This window comes from Lonchura striata, chromosome 3 (assembly GCF_046129695.1).
Source record: "Lonchura striata isolate bLonStr1 chromosome 3, bLonStr1.mat, whole genome shotgun sequence".
Classification (NCBI taxonomy): Eukaryota; Metazoa; Chordata; class Aves; order Passeriformes; family Estrildidae; genus Lonchura; species Lonchura striata.
The window spans coordinates 15,800,318-15,820,988 of NC_134605.1; the positions used below are offsets into that span (position 1 = coordinate 15,800,318).

At 35.5% G+C, this 20,671-nt stretch overlaps 1 protein-coding gene across 1 annotated transcript in view; it reads left to right on the top strand.

Moving 5' to 3' along the window:
- The window catches only part of CAMKMT (calmodulin-lysine N-methyltransferase), a 208,983-nt gene that overhangs the window by 167,096 nt on the left and 21,216 nt on the right, over positions 1–20,671 (top strand). Inside the window, exons 5-7 of the mRNA XM_031504266.2 lie at positions 1,932–1,986; positions 3,038–3,101; positions 8,252–8,318. Of these exons, the coding sequence (XP_031360126.1) occupies positions 1,932–1,986; positions 3,038–3,101; positions 8,252–8,318 (186 nt within the window). The remainder of the gene's footprint in view (positions 1–1,931; positions 1,987–3,037; positions 3,102–8,251; positions 8,319–20,671) is intronic.

Here is a 20,671-nt window from a genome sequence, read left to right on the forward strand (position 1 = left end):
TCATGTGCTGCTCACTCAGAGAGTGTTTTCCTAGTTTGGGTATGCAAGCTGTGATACTCAGAGGCAATGATCAGTCAAACTTCCATGGAGTAAATGGGCAGTTTCGCATCCTGATTTCTCAGGATTATGCCCTTCTGACAGTACTCTCAGAGTAGCGTTTCTTATGTTAATTCTCATTTATAAATGTCACTATATATTGCCTGAGAGACAGATACAACTTTTAAAACTTGCTAGTAAGGGAATTTGCACTGAAATAAATTTTATATGCATAAATTTTTGTGTGTATGTGTATGCTCATTTACTTTGCACAAAGCAATTTAGTTCAAAAGCACTAAAAACCTTACACTGGATACTTTCTGTGTTTATTTCAGTAAGTATGATTCTTATAGAGGAGTAAGTGTCTTGTAAGCCTTATACATAACCACATGTATAAAGTTTTAAAATATAATACATTTGGTTTAGAAAAACTAAAACTTATTTGAGTAAAAACGGATAATCATTCTGTTTAAAAATCCAAATTGCAAATTTCCCCATATTTGTTTTATATTCTTACTGGATTTATGTATGGCTTGTTCCTCCAAGGTATGTCTTTCTTTTGTCTCATTTTGATTACATAGGACAACTAGACATTTTTCAAATAAAATTTGTGGTGTCAAAGAAAAATAAATCTAACCTGTCCAGACAGTGAGCATTATTATACAGTCATACAGCCTAGTCCGCTTGCCTCAGTGAACAAAATATCAGCATCTTTATACTGATACTGATATGGCATCCTAGATACTCTTCCTAAATATCAGTGTTGAGTGAGTAGGGAGGTGACCCTTTCAGATAAAAATATACTTTCAGACGTTAATGTTTTAGGGGAGAAGAAAAGGTGCACCAAAATAAAGCAACCAAAAAAACCCCCAAAACCAGACTCAACCAAACAGTTTTGCTAAAATTCCATTTTCTGCCTGTCAGAAATGCCTCAATGGGAATGCTCCTGCCAGCTGTAACAGTTTCTGCAGATTTTACTATAAAGCAGCATGTTCCTAAGCTGAGGCTCTGCCTGCCCCAGACACTGCTTCACACACAGTTTCAGTGCAGGGTCAGCATCCCTCCCTCCTCCCCTCCTGGGGCAGGCCATGGCTCTGGAGGACATTCTTTATGGCTCCCCCTGCAAGCTCCCATCCGGCACACTCTCCGCACCAAATTATATTTCACATGCACGTCTTAATAGCAGCACAGTATGGTCTAAGTTAAAAGCAGCCTTTTAGACCATGTATTCAATCCTTTGATCGGGCTCAGTTTAGGCTCTTGACACTAACTTCGTTTAGTTTTCTGAGGCTTAACCGTTTGCTATTCCCATCGTTGTTCATAACAGCATTGTTTGTAGGTCACTTGCAGTTTTAAGTGCTAATTGAAGGATCAGATTTCTTAGTGTGTAATTATTTTGTGGTATACGGCTTGCTTTTAAACTTCTCTCTTTTTAATATAAAAAGGCTTTTAGGCATAACTGTATGGAGAGATATATAAATAATATTAATTTCCCCATTTACTTCTCTAGCTGTTTTTGCAAGAATGAATGTGGATTAACATTGTTATCCTTTCCTAACAATTATCTTTCGCTACTCTAGCTAGTTTAGTTCTAAAAGACAGAGCCATTGACAAGGGAAAAAAGGGAACCTTCTCAGATTTTTCAGCTCAGCGGTGGTAATGTTGCACTGAACACTAATGAGGGAACCCCCACTGATTTGCCTGCTTTGTGACTTTTCTATTTCATAATTATTTTTAAAACGCAAAACGACATGAGGTAGCCTAGTCATGTCTCTACAACTTCCTGGTAGCTCAGTTCTTACTGCAGATGGCAATTTGTTCTTGTAACATATATGTCTCTCTGACCATTTTCATCTAATTTGTATGGGTTCTACCATTTCCTTTCTCTCTTTCAGGGACCTTGCTGTGTGTGAGCTAGGGGGTGGCATGACATGCTTGGCTGGGCTCATGGTAGGTCTTTTCTCAATTCCAATCCCATTCAGAGGAAGAAACAAAAGGAAAAATGTTCCAGTGCCTCCAACTGCTGGGTCAGAGAACTGTCAACAGCCTCAGCTGCGGTCAAGCTGCAGAGTCTTGAGAGACCTTCTAGATTGACTTGCTTTCGTATCATATTGATTTTATGGTTGCCTCGATGAGCAGAAACATTTTACCTCGGTGTAGTCAATATCTTTTGTTGTGACATTCCAGGCCACGTACGGTCTGTCTTTCATTGCCATAGCCGAAGCTTTTTTTTTTTTCAGATTATAGTCCCATTTGCTAAGATACAGGAATAGCCTGGCGAATCACAGTTGGAGCACCATGATATAGCTGCTAATGTTTTGCCTGCATTATTACACCAACAAACATGATCCAGAGCTCTCGGTAATTAGATTCTTTTGAATTAGATTGGCCATTCAGGAGAGTCGTTCACCATTCTCTGGGTTCTGAGTCATGTATTCAGGAGATATTATGTAGCAGTGCAGTGCATTAGACAAGTTTTTATGTCTCTACAAATAAAAGCATATTGTTACACTGATTGGCATTTGACAAACCTGTCGCTCTTATACAATGTGTCGAGGTTACAGCCCAATGTGCGAGCATGTCAAAGCTCACAAAAAAATTACCCTTACAAAGCCATCTGCCTGCAATGCAAAGTTATATGAAGGGCATCAGGCAGTCAGACAGAAGCAAGCTGAAAGGCAGAGTGACAGCCTTGTATGATGGCTCTACTAGATAAACAGAAGCCCGCAAATGAAAGCCTCTCAGAATACCATCATCGGCTGTCACAATGCAATTACGGAACAGAATGATAGCAAGATAGAGGCTCCCGCAAATGGAATGATAAAAGTATTGACTGATTTGATTGAATGATTAAAATAATGCAGACATAAAATGAAAAAAGATTGAAGATTGTTACAGAGAAATAGGTGAGGAAGCATGATACTGAAGGCTTGTCACTCCTGTCTTCACTTCCACACAGACAAGCATATTTGCTCATTGTTTGCTGTGCTCTTTTTTTCAGGTTGCTATTTCTGCAGATGTCAAAGAAGTTCTGTTAACTGATGGAAATGAAAAGGCCATCAAAAGTATCCTTATTCAGATAGAAAACTGGTTTGTTGTGCTCGTTCCTTTTTACTGGCTGAGTAACAATCGATATAAAGACAGACAGCATGGGGCATATTAAGAAAAAGTCCCTACATAAGTAATTAAAAAACAGATGTGGAATATCTTGAACAGAGCAGAAGCTTCCCCCATAATAAATGCCACATTTTCTCCATTAATTAAAAATGCACATGTTGGTATAGAGCATGTACAGTAGTAAATATTTGCCTGGTGGTTGAGTGCTGGAAGATTCATGTGTGTATGCTGCACATTACAGGAGGTGTAGAAGGGAATCAAATCATTAGCTCCCCTTCATGTATCTGTTTTGCATAAGAGCTAGATTTTTTTTTCCTTACTTTCAGCTACTAGCCCCTTAAAGCATTCTCAGCATTCATATATTTTCAGAGCTTTTCCAGTGTATGTTGAAATGTTTCATTGTTACTGCTAAGTTAGAACTACCTACAAATTACCCATTTAGTCTGCTTTAATCAATTACCAATTTATCATTCTTTCTCTTGATGTAAGATTGCAAAACTCTTCTGTCTCTTGTAGGAAGTATTTTATTGTATTTCTTATATTAGATTAAATTGCTATTATGCCCTTCTAATATGAACAGATAGTTCATAAAATTGAACTGGACTTGGGTTAAGCAAGAGAATGAGTGAGCATAATTTATGGCCACATTAAATATCAGCACAGAACAAGAACAGATATATACAGTGAATACTAATAGCCCTTAGAAATTGAGAGGAAAAAAAGGAAGATATCTATTTGCTTTTATTCCTTGATAATCTTTTCATTTACATTTTCAGGCAGGCTAATTTTTCAGGTTTTGGACACTGCAGCATCAGAATTATTTCTTTTTGATATCTGTATGTATTTGAGAGCTAACATAGTGAGTACTTAGTAAAAGAAATAACTTAAACTAATTTGTGGCTTAAATAAATTGCAGTTGCTGATGCCTATTAATAAAGGACACATTTCAGTGCAATAACATTAGCTATTACCTTTAAAAAAAACTTCCTCAGAGGTAACTGAGGTAACTATAACTGCTGACAACACTTGAACAATTTCATGTTAAAAACAGTTAATCCTAGATCCTATCTGTTAAAACTTGAAGTAAGTCTGCTAAAAGTCTCTTTTTTCTTGAAAAGGCAAGTTCTCACCTGTTTTCCAGGGATTATTATTTTGTTAAATTCTAATGTGTTAGACTAATGTCTTAAGGAGGAAGTATTCATTATTCTTTGTATTTTAATCAGCACCACCCTTCCAATCTTTCTTCCATGTCATAATGAAGATGAAAAATGTAGGGAGAAAAGAAGTGTTTCAAAACTACTCTAACAAAAAAAACTCATGTTGTATAGAAGCATGGGTATTTAACAAAAGGTCATTTTACCCACAAAAACCTTCAGGTGGGCTCAGTAATCATCAACTCAGCAAATGTCTTGCATAGCAGATTCCATAAACATACCCGAACTTTTTTGAAATGTAGAAGTATTTTATAACAAGGAAAATTGGCAAGTGCGAAAATATTCACTCAGTCCTTGGAATTAAACAAATAAAAGCGCATTTATTCCTGAAAAAGATACTGTTAATATTATCTAATTATCACACCTTAGCTTTTCACAATATATTTTAGAAACGTCTTCTGTTCCTAAAAGTCTCACAAGAGGTCTTCATCTGTATTCACTCAGTGAATCCCTTTCAGGGAAGTGATTGGTGGACGGCTCTAACAGGAATTTATTTTTCTTTTTTAACATTTGGTGCTCAGAAGGCTCAGCATTCAAAGTGCTTTTATTGTGTTGGATTTTACAATGGGCTTAATATTAGCAGGGTGCCAAAGTGCAGCAGGCTAAGAACTTTACTGTGTAGGTGAAATGTATTCTTAAAAGTGCACATAATAAAATCTCTGTTTCATTTTATATGGTTTATGGACTTCAGTAGTAATTTTATGATGTGTCTTACGGTAATTTTCTTTTGCACTTTTTTCTATAGTGGCTGGCTATAATAGAAGTTTAGGCTAAATTTAGATCTATCTCAGCCTCACCAGACTCACTGAAATCAGAATAGAGTTTTAGGTGCAATTGGAAGTAGCATTCACCCCACTTGTCACTGGCTACAAATTATGTATTTTTGCTAGTTCTTATTATTGCTGATGGTATTTTCTGATTGTTTAGCATACCAAATTAAAGTAATGTGGGATAAAATACTGCTTTCTAGATTCTGATCTTCAGGAATAGTTAATGTCTAGTATTATGTTTTTTATGTAGGTATTATGGATTAAAATAATCTTGTTTTAAAATTACTGTTTACATCTTCCCTTTAAATTTCTTAGGAAGCTTAAATTACATGCCAGTCATACTATAATATCCAAAAATTACTTTCCAAAAAGTAAAAGTGGTTGTCAACAAAACAGAAAAAATATCCCCATCAGAAGCCAGGAAATCACCAAGCAAGCCTGCTAATTATTCTTAATGGGCAAGATGAGCACATTAAGAAACAAATGAATACATCAGTGAAATGTAATTGAAAATCGACCTGGCAATAGTGCATTGCATCTGAGAATCTGCCTTTGTATTATCAACATCATCATAATTATTGTTGTTTTTGTTGTTGCTATCACTATTCAGTGAGCATAACTAACAGCTTTGCTTGTGAAATCTCAAGCTTTTGAGGATTTGATTTTTCTTTTGATTTTTGACATGCTTCCGATTAGTCTCCATTTCATACTGCCACATGAAGTATTCACTATGTATGTTTTCAATATCTGTATTAGGATATGCTATTAAAATGTTAGAAGTTAGAAAAAAATTACAAATGAATCAATCAAATAGTTGTTGCTATTCTAACCCTCTCATTGTGAAATATATTGCTATATTTTGTATTAATCAATGATCTTCTGTATGATGCTTATGGAGGTTTTTAAAAGGATATTATGGCTTGAGTTGCTAGACCATTTAAAGACTTCACTCTAACTCCTTTTGCTTATCATGAGCAGGTTTTAATTGATTCAATAGATCATTTATATTGCAAAATCAATAAAATAAAGACAGATGTGACTTCTTTTGCCACTTTATTCAGAACTATTGTTAATTTAGTGTGTTTTATCTAAGTTCTTGCAGTATCATTTAAATTAGAAATGTATTAGGATTAAAACTAGAGGCATTTCAACTGAATAATGGAGATATACAGGGGCAAAGTTATCACATTCATCCCCAGTTGTAATTTTGGGTGATATGCATTCAGATAAAAATTTTTCAACTTAGCTTATATCTGTGACATAAGTCAGTCATGAACATCAAATTGTATTTTCTGAAAATACTGGAAGCATCTTTACTCATTTTGGCATTGCCAAATCCAAGGATGAGGTTCATTTTAGTAAAAATTGTCTCCTATTTCAGAGAGGCTGGGTACTTTTTGCCTTAGCTCTGTTTCACACCATACACTGGTGACTTGAACTACTGTCTGAAAGCATCAATAGTACAAAACTTTGTTACAGTGCACTATAATGTCCATTAAAATACAGTGTTTGGATCTTTCAACAGTCCGAGAAAATTTAGGATAGAAGGGTCATGTTTAGCCTGGATGCCCAAAGATATGGGCTCTTAAATTAGTTTAAAATCTAGTGTTAATGTGTTTATAATCATTATTAATAGTTTTGCTCAGTTATATAATTCAAGTGCAGTGTAGCTAATTGATCAACAATGTTATTTCTGCCCCTATTTAAAAGTAGTATGATCTGTTCATGGAGTATTTATGCCTTCCTTTTGCTGCCAGGTGTAGACCATTCATTTACTACTCCTTACTGCATATTGTGGAAAATATTTAAAAAGCCCATCCAAACTACAGAGATTTGTTTAAACCAGTTTTCTGTCATTCCATTTCTAGTTTTTACTTCACAAAATACCAATTGTCTTTTCCAGTGTTTGGATAGAGACTTTCCTGAAATAATTTTTCTTAAATAGCCAACTCCATTAGGAAGGCAAATTATGTGATTTCAGCAAAGCAAAGAAAAAAATATATCAAAGCAAAGGATATATCAGCAATATTTCAAATTAGCCTGACTCGTTATTCAATTTTCTTATAAGAGCACTCTTAAAAGTTCAGACATATTTTGTGGACCTAGAAACATCCTCCTAATTAGCATCAGATTTCCTGTACCTTAAATAAAACAGAAAAAATGTTTTACATCTTTACCAAGAAGTCCATTAAAAATAATTATTTACATTTGAAAGTGAGCCATTTAGAAATTCATGGATTCACACTGAGTAGCAATTAATATTCTCAGAGTTTTCACTTACTTGCTGCACCTTTTCCTTTCCTAGTGAGTGGCTTCTTACTAACTACATATGATTGATCACAACAGTTATTTTTCTAGCCATAGATAACTGGGCCCAGATTCCCCTGAAAGTTTTCCTTGACAGCCCTTGCTTCAACCTGCCTGAATGGCTACCCAAATTTTTGATTCAAATTTCCAAACTAGAAGATGTTGAGACACAAGGCTGAGGTACTGTTGTGGTATCTAAGGCACTTACTGCTTTCCACTCTTTTGAAAATGGACTGGGAACTCCTTTGTCTATAGGTTAAGGTGCTCCGATTGTGTGTTGGATTCACCCAAACAGAGCCAGGAACATAGGTGTCTCTCTTGTAGGTCGGTTCTTAAAACACATAAACCTCCAAAATCTCAGAATTAAGTACAGTGATAACAGTGAAAAGCAGCGTAAACTGGAGTGGACATTTAGTGATTGTAAAAATTTCAGTTCTCCATGCTTGTAATTTTTATATTTGTAAATAGTAACCTTTAAATATCTGATGTATGAGACATTTTTTTCTCTTCTCTCTATAGCTACAGGGCTAGAAATTCCTTAAATGAAAGAGTAAATAGAAGGAGGAAAGTAGAGCAAATTGCTGCATATATCTATGGCTGATGTGCTGGAGTAGCAATGTAAAATGTAGGTTTCTGAAAAAAGATTGACTCTTAGCACAGACTAAAGAAGAAGAAACAGATGAGAACATTATGAAGGCATTATAAATAGAAAATAGTTTGGTTTATTATTTTTAGTATTGCTCTACTTTTGTAGATAATTCTTTTGTAGCTATTCTTTGTAGATAATTCTTAACAGTTATACTACAGATGTAAATGAAATCATCACAAGAAACCAAAATGCTGGAGTATTTAAGGCTCAGAAGGTGTCAAGCTGGTAAGATTGTACTAAATTTTTTTACTGATTCTTGCATGTACTTCTGTATTAATATAGATATGAAATGCTTGCAAAAGTGTGACCTGTGTTACTGATGCTTACATAGGCATGTATATGTAAGTAGGTATGTGATGCAAGAGAGAAATTTAAAAGTATTTTTTAAAAATAGCAAATACAGTATGATTAACCTTGGTGACAAACCCTCTCTTTCCTTTTTCTCTTTTTTAAATTTATGCTATATCTCTTCAATCTATGATTTAGTGCATGGTTGAAATTTGTCTGCTTCAAAGTCAACACTACCTGTTGTACTGAAAATGAGATTTGGAATAAATATATCTAAATCTCTGTCAGATTTCATTTTAAATAGCTCTTAAAATTTAGAGTGACAATAAATCCCATTTGCCCTGAGGTATATGTTGGAACATCCATGGGAGGTTTTTTGGTCCTCCTGTCTGTGTGACCATTATTATGTTGTCACTGCAAAGACAGATGGAGAGCATGAGAACCATGAACAGTGTGTTCACCTCTTGCAGTACTTTAAAATTAAATTATAAAGCACATCATATTTGTGGTATAAGGTTAAGAATTAGAAAATGGTTACCTAAGAGCAAATAGTGCACTCTTACTTGTGTATTTAAAATATTTTTTGATGACTCACATTGAAGACAAGCACTCAGTCCTTCTAAAACTGGCAAAAGTAAAGCTGAAAAAGGGCTGAAGAAGACAAAGTGTTAATGCAGAATTAGCTTATTCACATAGAGGGTTAAACCCATATGGTTTGAATGGCTATCATTCACATCATTTAATCCTACGCCTATGTAGCCATTCTACATAGAGAAGTTAGTTTAAGTGAGCACTTAGGGCTAGAAAAATTCTGCCTTTATTAGGGGGTGTGTGCATATAAGTTAGGGATACATCTCTGCATCTTAATAAGAGCCTGCCAGTAGATAGAGGCCATGTGGACCCCAGGAATGGTCTTTCAGGTTCCATGTGCTGAACACCTCTTGTGAGCAGCCTCAGACACTCTGCTGAGGAGAGGCTGTGTGGTATGTCCATCCAGAAGCTTAGATTTTTTTTTTTAGATTTCCAATTGTTCTATACTTCATGTGAGATTTCAGATTTCATCCCTTGTCAAGACTTTAAACCTGGTCTTTTAGATATCAATCAAAAGCACATTTTCTACCCTGTCCTCATTTACATTAAGGTCATTTGTGATCATTTGAGTGTATTTCAGCATATGGAATCAGTGAATAATAGATTTCAGCCTCACGCTGTGAAGAAAGATTGTGTTTTTACAAGACATGATGTTGTTTACTGGGTGTTAATAATCACTAATTAATAAACATATCTAGACGTCATAAAATGTTGCATTTTAAGGAGTAAAAATGTCAAGTGTTTAACTTCTTGAGTGCAATAGTGTTTGAGGCCTTATTTGCATAAATAAAATAATCAAATTATAAAATAATGTGAAACATTATAACACTTGATTTTTAACTCTACCTTCTTAAGGCTTTTGCAGATTTGTTGTAACAGTATAAAGTTTTATAAAATGACTATTCAAATGACTCTCTAATGGATTGATCAGTCTTTTAGATTCAGTAATGATGTGATGTAGTAACAAAGTTATATGATCCCTTCTTAATGCCCTGAGGGAATTAAAAAGCTGATGTAAAATCTGAACTATTACTGTAACCTTGATTCACTTTTCCTGCAGATGAAAACCTTAGTTACATAATGGTTTTGGGGAGGAAAAAAAAGGAGAAAAAAACCCCAAGAAAATGAAGAAAGTGTAGTGCTTTGGATGGAAGAATGCAGCACTGGCATACAAAGTGATATTCAGTGACTTCTTTTACATTGATCAGATTTTGCAGGCAAATGAATATAGTGATGCCTGTAAGTGACTTACTGAGCATCAATCTAATCTGGAGAATGCATCTTCTTTCCTATAATCATTTAGATAGTGTCCAGTCTTGCAACTTCACAGTGGCTGGTGCAAAGTTAAAAGCTTCTCTCTGTATAAAAGATAATTCAGAATAGTCTCTTCTCACAGCACCTTCATCTTATGTCAGGATCTTGCACTCTTTTCCTCGCACAGGAGCAGAAATTATCAGTATGAGAATCAGTTTGAGACTGTTCTGGATATTTAAGTCTATGCCTGGAAAGTATGCCAAAACCTGCATGAAGCAAAAAGGAACAATCTGGTATCAGCCAAGAGAAGTTAGATTAGGACAACCTGCCATACATTTATTTATTTAGATTTATACAAAATGCAGTAAATGAGTACTTATCTAGCCCTCTGCCAAGTCTTGATTATTGTTTAAAAATACGGTAGTGTAAGCCAAACTGGCAGTTTGTCATATTATGTGTTATAATGCAATAATAGTAAGCAGTTTACTTTGCAGTGGATATACAATTCTATTTTATTTTTATTTTTCATTAATATGCCCAGGATTTCTTGCTTATGTTTACTAGAAATAGGTACAGTAGTACCACCAGGTTACTAGTAATGCCTTGCCATAGTGAAGGGTATTAATACCATGTATGGGTTCAACAATTTAATTTTTTTACAGTTCAGAAATTATCCACGAATTGCACTGTTTACCCTATAACCTAGCACATGTTTCTTTGTACCATCAGCTGTTACTGGTTTGACATGCATTGTATCATTGTTTTAACATGCCCACCAATCATTAAATTAACAAAAAAACAACATGGTCAGGAGATCCCTGCTCCTTGTTTTCTATTTGTTTTAATGGGGAAATCATCATGGAACAGCTGTTTGAGTAGTAGAAGTTTGAAAAGTTGTTGTTATTACAATTGTCATAATGAAAAAGCTTTAGCAAAGAGGAAGGCTTGCAATGCATTCTGCAGGTTAACAGACTCAGTCTGTCCTACAGACTAGGGCATTTGTTCTTCCTTCAGATTCCCTGACTGAGAACATGGGAATCTGTAAAGAACAGAAGTTGTGTTCTAATTGTGGATATGGGACCGTGGGATTTTAGCTGTGGATAAGTCTATTGTTTTGCTAAGAGTTGCATCAGAGAGATTCCATTTCACATGAGGATGTAACATCAAGACAGTAACAGAAATGCTTGTGGTAGTGCATCCTTTGGTTTGATTAGTAATAGTGTATTATATACTCTTTATTAATTCCACAGTCAACTGTAGAACCCACATCAAGAATTAATGACCATGTAACTAAGAGAGACAATTCCTTCTGCTTAAAGATTAACAGATAGGTTATCGTTTTATTTGAGATTTTAGTGTTCCTTACCAATGTAATGCAATTACAAGTTTCCAGAACTAAATCCATAATGGAAAAAAAGTCTTTCATAATACTGAATAGCATCCAGCATAACAGTGGATGAGATCTCAATTACATAGCACTGAACTCTATAGTCCTGATTGTGTTCTTGTATTACTTCCCTCTTTATAATTGCAAAGGTGAATATTTTAACTCACTGCAATGTTCTTCAAATATGTCAACTTCATAACCTTCTGATTTCAACTGGTCTTGTAACAGGTTCCATCAATGTGGTTCACACTTTCTCTCTGTTTTCATTCATCAAAATGACCTGAGTGTTGGTAAATTCAAACTTAAAAAAAATATTTTATTGAATTTACTGTGTTTGTCACCTTAGCAACCCTAAAGGAATCCCTTTCTTCCAGCTACTTTTGCATTCTCCTCAAGTAATGCTCTTGATGACAGCAACTGTTGGTCAGGAGGAAGCTGCCAAAAGGAACATTTCCCACTCTCTGGTTAAGAAGAAAATGTTTCTGGTTCCTGCTCACTTAATTTGATCACTTCATGTATATGGGGAGATAATGTTTTGTGTGCTCATGTCCATTCTGAAGTTATAGCTCTTCATCACAGAAAACTCAATTCAGGTGGAAAGCATTCCACACCTCTGATCATACTTGCCCTGCTCTGTATCTTTTTAGGTTTCAATCTACTTATTTTTAGATGACTGTGATCAGTACTGCATTCAAAGTGTGCATAAATAAGTATATGTAGTGGAATAATTACACTTTTTGTTCCCCTTCTAAAACTGCTTAATAGTGATTTGCTTTTTTCACTGCAGTTGAGCACAGAGCTAATAGTTTCATGACACTGTCTGTCACAACATCAGGAGCTTTCCAGTGATGGTCATTTTGGAGACCTTCATTTTCTATATCAAGTGATAATTATTTTTTCAGTTGTGCGCTTTGCATTTATCCACACTGAATTTAATTTGTCATTTTATTCTCCGATTACTCATCCTTCTTTTTTATTTTCCTCCTTTCATCCTTCTGCAATCTTTCACAGTCTGGTCTTTTCCTTACTGTCTTGAATGACTTCTTAACATCAGCAAACTTTGCCATCTCGATGCTCATCTCTTGTAAGCATGTTGACTAGAACAGGTCCCAGGGGAACTCTACTGATTATGTCCCTCCACTGTGAGAATTGACCACTTGCTACTACCCTGTTCCCTGTCTTTTGTTCTATTATTTAGCCATGTCAGGACTCTTCTTCAGTGACAGTCTGTTTTCCTAGAATGTTGATAGTGAGGGTCTTTGCCAATAGCTTTTTGGAATCAGAGGCAGGCTGTCTTACCCAGAGCTCCCTTATCTGAATACTTGTTAACACCTTTGAAGGGCTCAAGATTTGTAAAACATTAATTCCTTTTACAGAAGACATATCTAAAAAGACTTCTGTGCTGAAACGTCTTCAGTTTCTTTTACAGTGAACTGAATATTTTACACTGTTGCAAAGAATTAATCTCACCTCTCTGAAATATTCTTATCTTCTGTGAGTGCCCATTCTGTATCCCAATTATGAGCTGGCAGCAAGATTTAGCACAAAAGGAAGAGTTCACTTATTTTTGACCTGCTTGATTTTATTATTATTTTTAGTTTTTCTTCAGTTGGATGAAACTTCAGTTTTTGGAGGAATACTTGAACAATCTTTTATACCATTTAACCATACCAGCTGACTTTCACAAACTTCCAAGCCTCTTCTACTTGTGTATTTTGCCCAGTTGTGTAATCTTGCTCTTGGTAAAACTATTCCTCTTGTATTCTCTTGTGCTGCACAAAAAGATTGGAAGAAGACCACTGATATGAGAAGGTGTAGATCTTTCGTCCCAGGGCTTTAAAGGAAAACATCCTTGAGATGTTAAAGTCGAAGATTATTTGTTCAATTCCTTTTTTGTATCCATCATTCCAGCCATGTTCTACATTATTTCCTGATTTATGATGGTACTTTTGTCTACCCTTCCTTGTCTACCTTGGCTCTACATAAGTAGCCAGTCATCAAGTATATCTTACACACTTTCACTGGGTTCTCTCCTTCACAGACACTCTCAGCTAAGCTTTGCCATAACAAACTTTAAATTTTGACAAGATTATGTTTACAGTGTTGTCTTTGTTTATTTCATTAGTAGTTACTCAAAAGTTAACCAAGGATACTGAAAATTCATGAGGTCCTGGAAATGGGCAGAAGAGTGAATCAGAGTTTGGAAATGAGATTTAAAACTTCATTTACTTGTCAAAGAAATCATTTGATTGCTAAGAAATGAATTGATTTTGATCTGAAAGTCTCATATGAAGAAAATAAATCTTTAACAGAAGATCAGTTTTTCATCTAGTTTACAAGTACTTAACAAGACACAGAAATTGAAGCTAAGCAAATTCAGCCTAGAAAAAAATGAGATTTGACAGAATGATAATACATTAGAATATCTTTCCATAGGAAGTGATAGTTTCTTAAGTGCTGAATGAATTTGAATCTTTCTGAAACATATGTATGTATTAATTTCCTGAGATATATGGGCTTGATACACAACTTTGAAATCTTGGATGTTTATTGTGGTGCCTTCTGCCTTGAGAATTTAAACTTGTGAACTACATCTCTGCTGTTTTTAAGTTTTCCTCCATTCAGTCCTTCTGCACCTGCCATGTTCTTTTTATATTCTTGGGTTTTTTTCTTCTGGTTCCCTTGATTATCCTTCCCATGCATAGACTATTTTCCATAGAGCAAGAAACTCATCTTTTCCTTCATATTTTTACACATGTGATCCTATCAGTACAGTTGTGTCATGTGTTTATGCTGTCTTGCACTTTGAAATAATGTATTTTTTATACCATATCATTGAGAACCAATTTTTTCCCCAAATGTCCTTCATGGCCATTGCTAAAAAGAGTAGTCAGTTTCCAAATAAAGGCTGATTTAGAATGTATGGATGTAGAGGAAGGATGTGTAAAGGCAAACTCACAAACTATTTCTTTATTATTAATGCTTTTTATTAATGTCTTTGTATTTCTTTTGATTAATGTCTTTTTCATACAAGATATTCTGTCTTCTTTTAAATAAATAGCCACATTTGTGCTGAATGTTGGCTTGTGATGTGTCTACACAATGAAAAGATTTATTCTTCAACAGTTGTATTTACATGCAGTGCATTAATTATGTCCCAAAAACTTAGTAGCTTTGAATACACAGCAAATGTGTAAGTGTTAGTACTGTTAGTTTTGAAGACAAAGCTGTAATGCTCCCATCTGAATTTTAGCAAAATATGTTGTACAAAATACGAGAGAGAAAATATGTTCTTAGAATAAGGATAAGGCAAGTGTGTAAGTTTATAATGCACTTTTTAAGAGGAACTTTTAGGCAGGAAAATCCAGATAGGATCATGGAATCATAGAATATGTAAATATTGAAGAGGCCCATAGTTGGGTGTGGTGGCTTTTTTCTTCTTTCATATTGCCATGTTAATGTGATGAGGTTTAAATCATTAATTGTTGTACCAGATACTTTATAAACACAGAGCAAAAAAGCAGCTTGTATTAGGGAATCTGTGATCTAAGACCAGAGAGAGATGTGGTGAGGAAGGATAACAAGGATAACTGAAGCCAGCATGAGAGGCAGAGTCGGAGGCACAAGAGCTTCTTCTCAGCTTTTAGGTGCTATTTTAAAGGGCAGTTTCAAGGATAATGGATTAAGTTTGTGAATATTGTGGATCACGTAGCAGAAGAAAGTTGTACATGTGCGTGCTTGAAAAGTTAAGTGGAAGATGTAGACTGACATTAGGGCTGATTAAAGAAGGGTCTTTTCCTTTCAATATTGAATGAGAGATAAAAAATAGGGATGTGAACTGTTGTGAAGCGTTTGGACATGACAACTTGCAACTTACCTGGAGAAAGACAGAGAAAGATGACAAGATCAGAGTTGTAGGCAAGAAAAATAACCTTTGTAGCAGCCTGCTGAATAAATATTAATATGGCAAGCCTGCATTTTCCACAAGCAAAGAGAACAGTATTGTGATGTTTAGATGTAAGTGATGATGACGTGGTCAAGAGGTTGAGTGGATTGGTAAGAAACTTCTTAGAGGTACTATGCAGAGAGAACAACCAGCAGAGCTGAGTTATGCAGATACAGAGAAAGGTCTAAGCTAAGCCTAGATTACAGACTAGAATTCATGGTTATGTCCAAAATGATGATCCATAAAATGTAGTTACAATGCCTTGTGGTACTTTAGATGCAATGAGCTTCTCACTCACTGAGGCTCTGAAAAATACTGAATTAAGCATCTGTATGCACAGTATGAAGTAGAAAATCAGAAGGATTTTAGCTTTTATGGATGATATAGCCCAGAAAAAAAATTCAGAGAAGGAAAAGGTTGAGGTGGAAGATTGTGAAATTATGAGAAATGTGGGAAATGTCTGAAGATAATCTTGAGACGAGCATATTTTTAAAATTGTAAGACAATTAAAATAACCCAAGCATAAAACAGTGGAATTAAGAATTAAAACAAAGAGGAAGAGATATTGGTTTTAAGAGAGATTAAATGTCCAGGAGACTGAGAATAAAGTGCAGATATTAAGCCTAGCTTTAGAAAAATCATTAGTATACTTTGACAAGAGCAAATAAGTAACATGGAAGTTGTCAAAACCTTCAAGGACATTGTTAGAAGAATGTGCCTATTGAAAATTATAAATATCACATTAGTAATGCTTAGAAATCTAAGAGCAAAGGAAAAATGGTTGTACCTGTGGTTGAAAGCTTAACTTTGGTCCCTTCAAACCAGATATGCACTGTAGGGAATGAGATAATGGATAAGAACACAAAGCAAAGTAAAGCAGTGAAAGTAAGAAAGGCAGAAGGTGAAAGAAGGCGGAGAAATAAGAGCAGCCTTGTGAGAGTATAATAAGAAAGATGGAGAAATTATAGTAGGCAATTTTGCAAGATTTCTCAGAGGAGATGTAATGATAGGTGTACACATTGCCTCTATCACTTGATTTAAATCCATCTTCTTGATCTTTATACATAACTAAGGACTCTCAAACCAAGATCAAGGTGCAGAGAAACATCTTGATGATACCTTTTGTTAATGTGTTAATGAACTTGCTTGCTTAATGTCATAGAAAAAGTCATATAAGCCTCCAGACAAAACCTTTTACCTAAACCTGTATACTTTCCAATGATAATGCTTTTCAAAGATTGAAACTTAAATTAAAATATGAAAAGGAGAGGTGGGTAGCTAGAGATTCTTGGTAGCTGTTCATCTGCTAATTGGGATGATTTTAAAAATCCTTATTAAAACTACTAATGCATTTTGAAGCACGTAAGGCTTTTGTCCTTTTTTTCTAATTTTGAATTTTTGTCTTTATCTGCACAACTACTTATCTGCTAATTTGAGAGCTACTCTAGCTTGTGCCATTCATCACAAGAACATCTCAGAGGGTCTTGGAAATGTTTCAAGTTTTAACAATCAGAGACTTAACCTGTTTTTTCTCATATAAGTTACCTGCCTAGACACACTTGGAAGACAAACACTGAATAACAGAAGTTGAATAATAATAGTAATGAAGAATTTTGCATGAGAAATAAAACCTGGTAAAATCAGGTCTTTTGTTGTAGATTGCTGAGATACTTTACCAGTGTAAGGAAAAGAGCGTTGACATTTGTCAGGCTATCCTCCATAAATTAGAATTACTGTACAGAGGAAGCCTTGGCTGCTGTAACTATCCCTGGAACTATATTAGCTATTTTATTATGATATTTTTTTTCTTTGAAATACATGGGGCTATTTGGGGGTACATTTTTGTGTTTTAAGTCTCATGTTTTCTTATTTGATCTTTATGTTCTAATATCATAATTCTTATGTCTTAACCAAGTCACATTTTCTGACTTGTTAATTGAAAAGAAAAACCAGGGGGAAAATGAAGAGTTTCTTTGTTTGTGTCATGTGTTGTTTGGAGTTATTTTAAATGAATTTATTTCAGAATTCTTCAGAATGGTAGAAGGCTGACAGCCTAGGAAACTAAACCATCTTTTCTCAGACTCTTTTGATAGGATGCCTTATCCCTGACCTGGAGAAGCCACCTCTGCATGTGAGAGGATGGTTCGCTTTCCATAGCTCATTTAGACTTTGTCCTTCTTGCTAGGACTACCATCAAGCTTGCTAATTATAGTAATAGGCTTGTGACATGGGTACTTTTCCTCTGAAAACTGGTCAAATTCATTTGGTATAGGCTATAAATTGGCCATTAGTGGGTACAAAGGTTCAGCCACTATCACTTTAACCTAAGTAGTAGCTGAATAGTGTGGTAGTGTTTTTCTCCTGTGCCCTAGTTCATTTTTAATGTTCTTCTTGTAGCCCAAAAGAGCTCCCAATTGTTTTATATTTCCATTAGGTGTCAGACCCTTCTCTGCTGAAACTTAGTTACCTGTTTTCACTTGTTAGAAACTAAACCTGCATGAGTTAAATAAGCCAGTACAAAATAGTGTCAAGTGGGCTTTACACAGCCTTAAGCATGTTGGTTTGCTGGTTTGTTTGGGTTTTTTTTACAAAAAAGAAGCATTGAAGGTGTGGTTTGGACAGAAATATACAGTAAAGCCTATTTCTCAAATGTACAGTGTAATTTCAGTTTTTAGTACTGTAGCACTTTCCCTCAAAAGAAAGGCATAAAAATATTGTTGCCTCAAAACTTACTTTGCTGGAAGAAAAGTGACTTAAGATTAAAATGTGGCTTAGATAAACTATCCTCGTAAAGGAACAAGAGGAAAATACAGCTGGGCTTGCATTTTCTTCATGCTGGCACTCAACACGATACTGGCAATTTAAGAGACTTTCTGTGGTGTGTTATTTTTACACTCATTTCTACTTTTTAAAATAAAATTTCATAAAAACTGAGTTTTTCAGATTTCCATTGCTACCACTTTTCTGGATTTCCTGGCAGTGATTTTTTTTTTTTTTTTTTTTTTTTTTTTTTTTTAATGGAAATGCAATCAGCCCTTGCTTCATGGTGCCTTCAGTATTTCTTTCAGGTCTGACCACTAAGTTCAAGAGTCACATCTTCAGTAATCCATGAAAAATTATTGTTCCTCACTCCCTTACTACATATAGATACATGCATTTAGTTACCTTTTTCAGGATTGTTTTGTAATATCAGTGGATTTTTCTGTACTTTGTAGTCAGGAATTGCATTTGGATTACAAATTATTTTTGGCCAGTTGATGGTATTTATATAAGTCCTAAGGCTGAATCACTGTTTTCATTAGCACTAGAACTCAGAATAGCTGATTCAGAACCAGGCTGATTCTGACATTAGTGTTAACGACGGAATTGTGCTGACTCTGAGCAGAATTGATTCTGATTCCCAGATATGCAGGGAATATAAAGCAGACATGTCTGCTTTACAGGTGCAGTGCAGATGTTCAAAGGCAGCTCCTGCAAATCTGTGGAAGCAGGTAACAGTGTAGGTAGGGAGCCCTGGGTAAGCTACTGGAGCTTTTTTGGAGGTTGCAACCAGTACTGCATTTCACATCCCTGGCTGTGCCTCCTTTGCTAGTCACGCTTGCACTTAGCTAAAGATAGCATGGATAAATATATACAGCCTGTACTTCCATCTCTCCCACCAGTGTGCACACATCCTGAGTCAGACCAGAATGAGTCTCACTAGTGTTTATTGTTTTTACAAATTATATTTACATAGTTTACATGGTGATTTCCCTGCAGGAATAAAGATTTTCCTGTACTTTTGGAAAATATATGGCAAAGTTCATTTTGAATTGGTAAATTTTTCATTGGCTTTTACATAATTATGATATCTTCATGAATGCAGCTGTACTGAAGCTAGAGATCAAAAGCAGCCCTTGTAGTAGGTCAGAAAAAGGGAGAAAAAGGGAGAAAGATTGGCTTATGGATGGATGTGGTGCCCTTAGCTTCCTCCTTTTAACAATACCGATGTCGGTCATGTTGCACTATTGCTCATGCCCCTGGAAACTTCTCAGTTCCATACTTTGCTCAGCACTTTGGTTTATGAGCTTTTACCTCCTGACACAAACTCCTCTGTGCCTACAGTAGGTGTGCACAAAAAATACTGTGTTTCAGGTGCCCAGCAGAAACCTGACAGAAATGTGAGGGAGGGTGGTTGGGTTTGGATTTGATTTTTTTGCAGGAGAAGGCACCTATGCTTCCTTCTCAACTGCATATGTGAAAGATAGTAAACACATGGGTTAAGAAAATCATAATTCAAATATCTATACTGGTACTGATCAGATCTCTGTTTCTGTAGCAATGAGAACCGAAGGTGGCCTTTTAAGGCTCACAGTTCTTCTACCAATTTCCAGTTCTGCTTCAGGCTTCTTAAAGTATTAGAGTGCGTGCTTTAAACCCACAAAACTTACCTTTACCTAATTTTCACCATTCTAACCTAAGTTTCCACGGAAACAGGGTTGAAAAAGCCGCTGGTAGCCAGCAGGCAGCCAGCAGCTGAGAGTGAGAACTCTCCTTTGTCACTTTCCACTACTGGATGCCTGCTGCGTGCCAGTGTGCAAAGCTACCTAGGCTTCTAAAATCTGGATTACTTTCAATTTGAGGGGGAAAAATTAAATTAATCTACTCTTTTCTGTCTTTGGATTGTCACAGTAAATTCCAGGAGGGCAAATGCGCTAATGAGTCCTGATCTGTTCGGTTATGTTGAGCCCCACACAATCAAAGCTTTGCCAACCAACTGGGCCTCTCCTTTCATAATTTCCATGTTTTAAAATCATTCTGTCTCAAATTTTGTGTCTGTGAACATGTACATGCATATTTTGGTACCTTAATTCTTTATGTGTCTATTTATCTACATAATTATGAGCTTTTTTTTGCATACAGCATAGTCAATGTACAAAATTCCTTTTTTTCTTGGATACTTAAGGAACATTTCTGAATGAACACATTATAAACTGATCCTCGGTTAAATATTAGGAGTAGGCTATGAATGGAGATGGCTTTTAACCAGAAGTAGATTATAGCTGCAGGAAGACTAAAGGGTCTATTTGGTCAAGACTCATACGAAACTGAGATAAGCATGCACAACCTGAC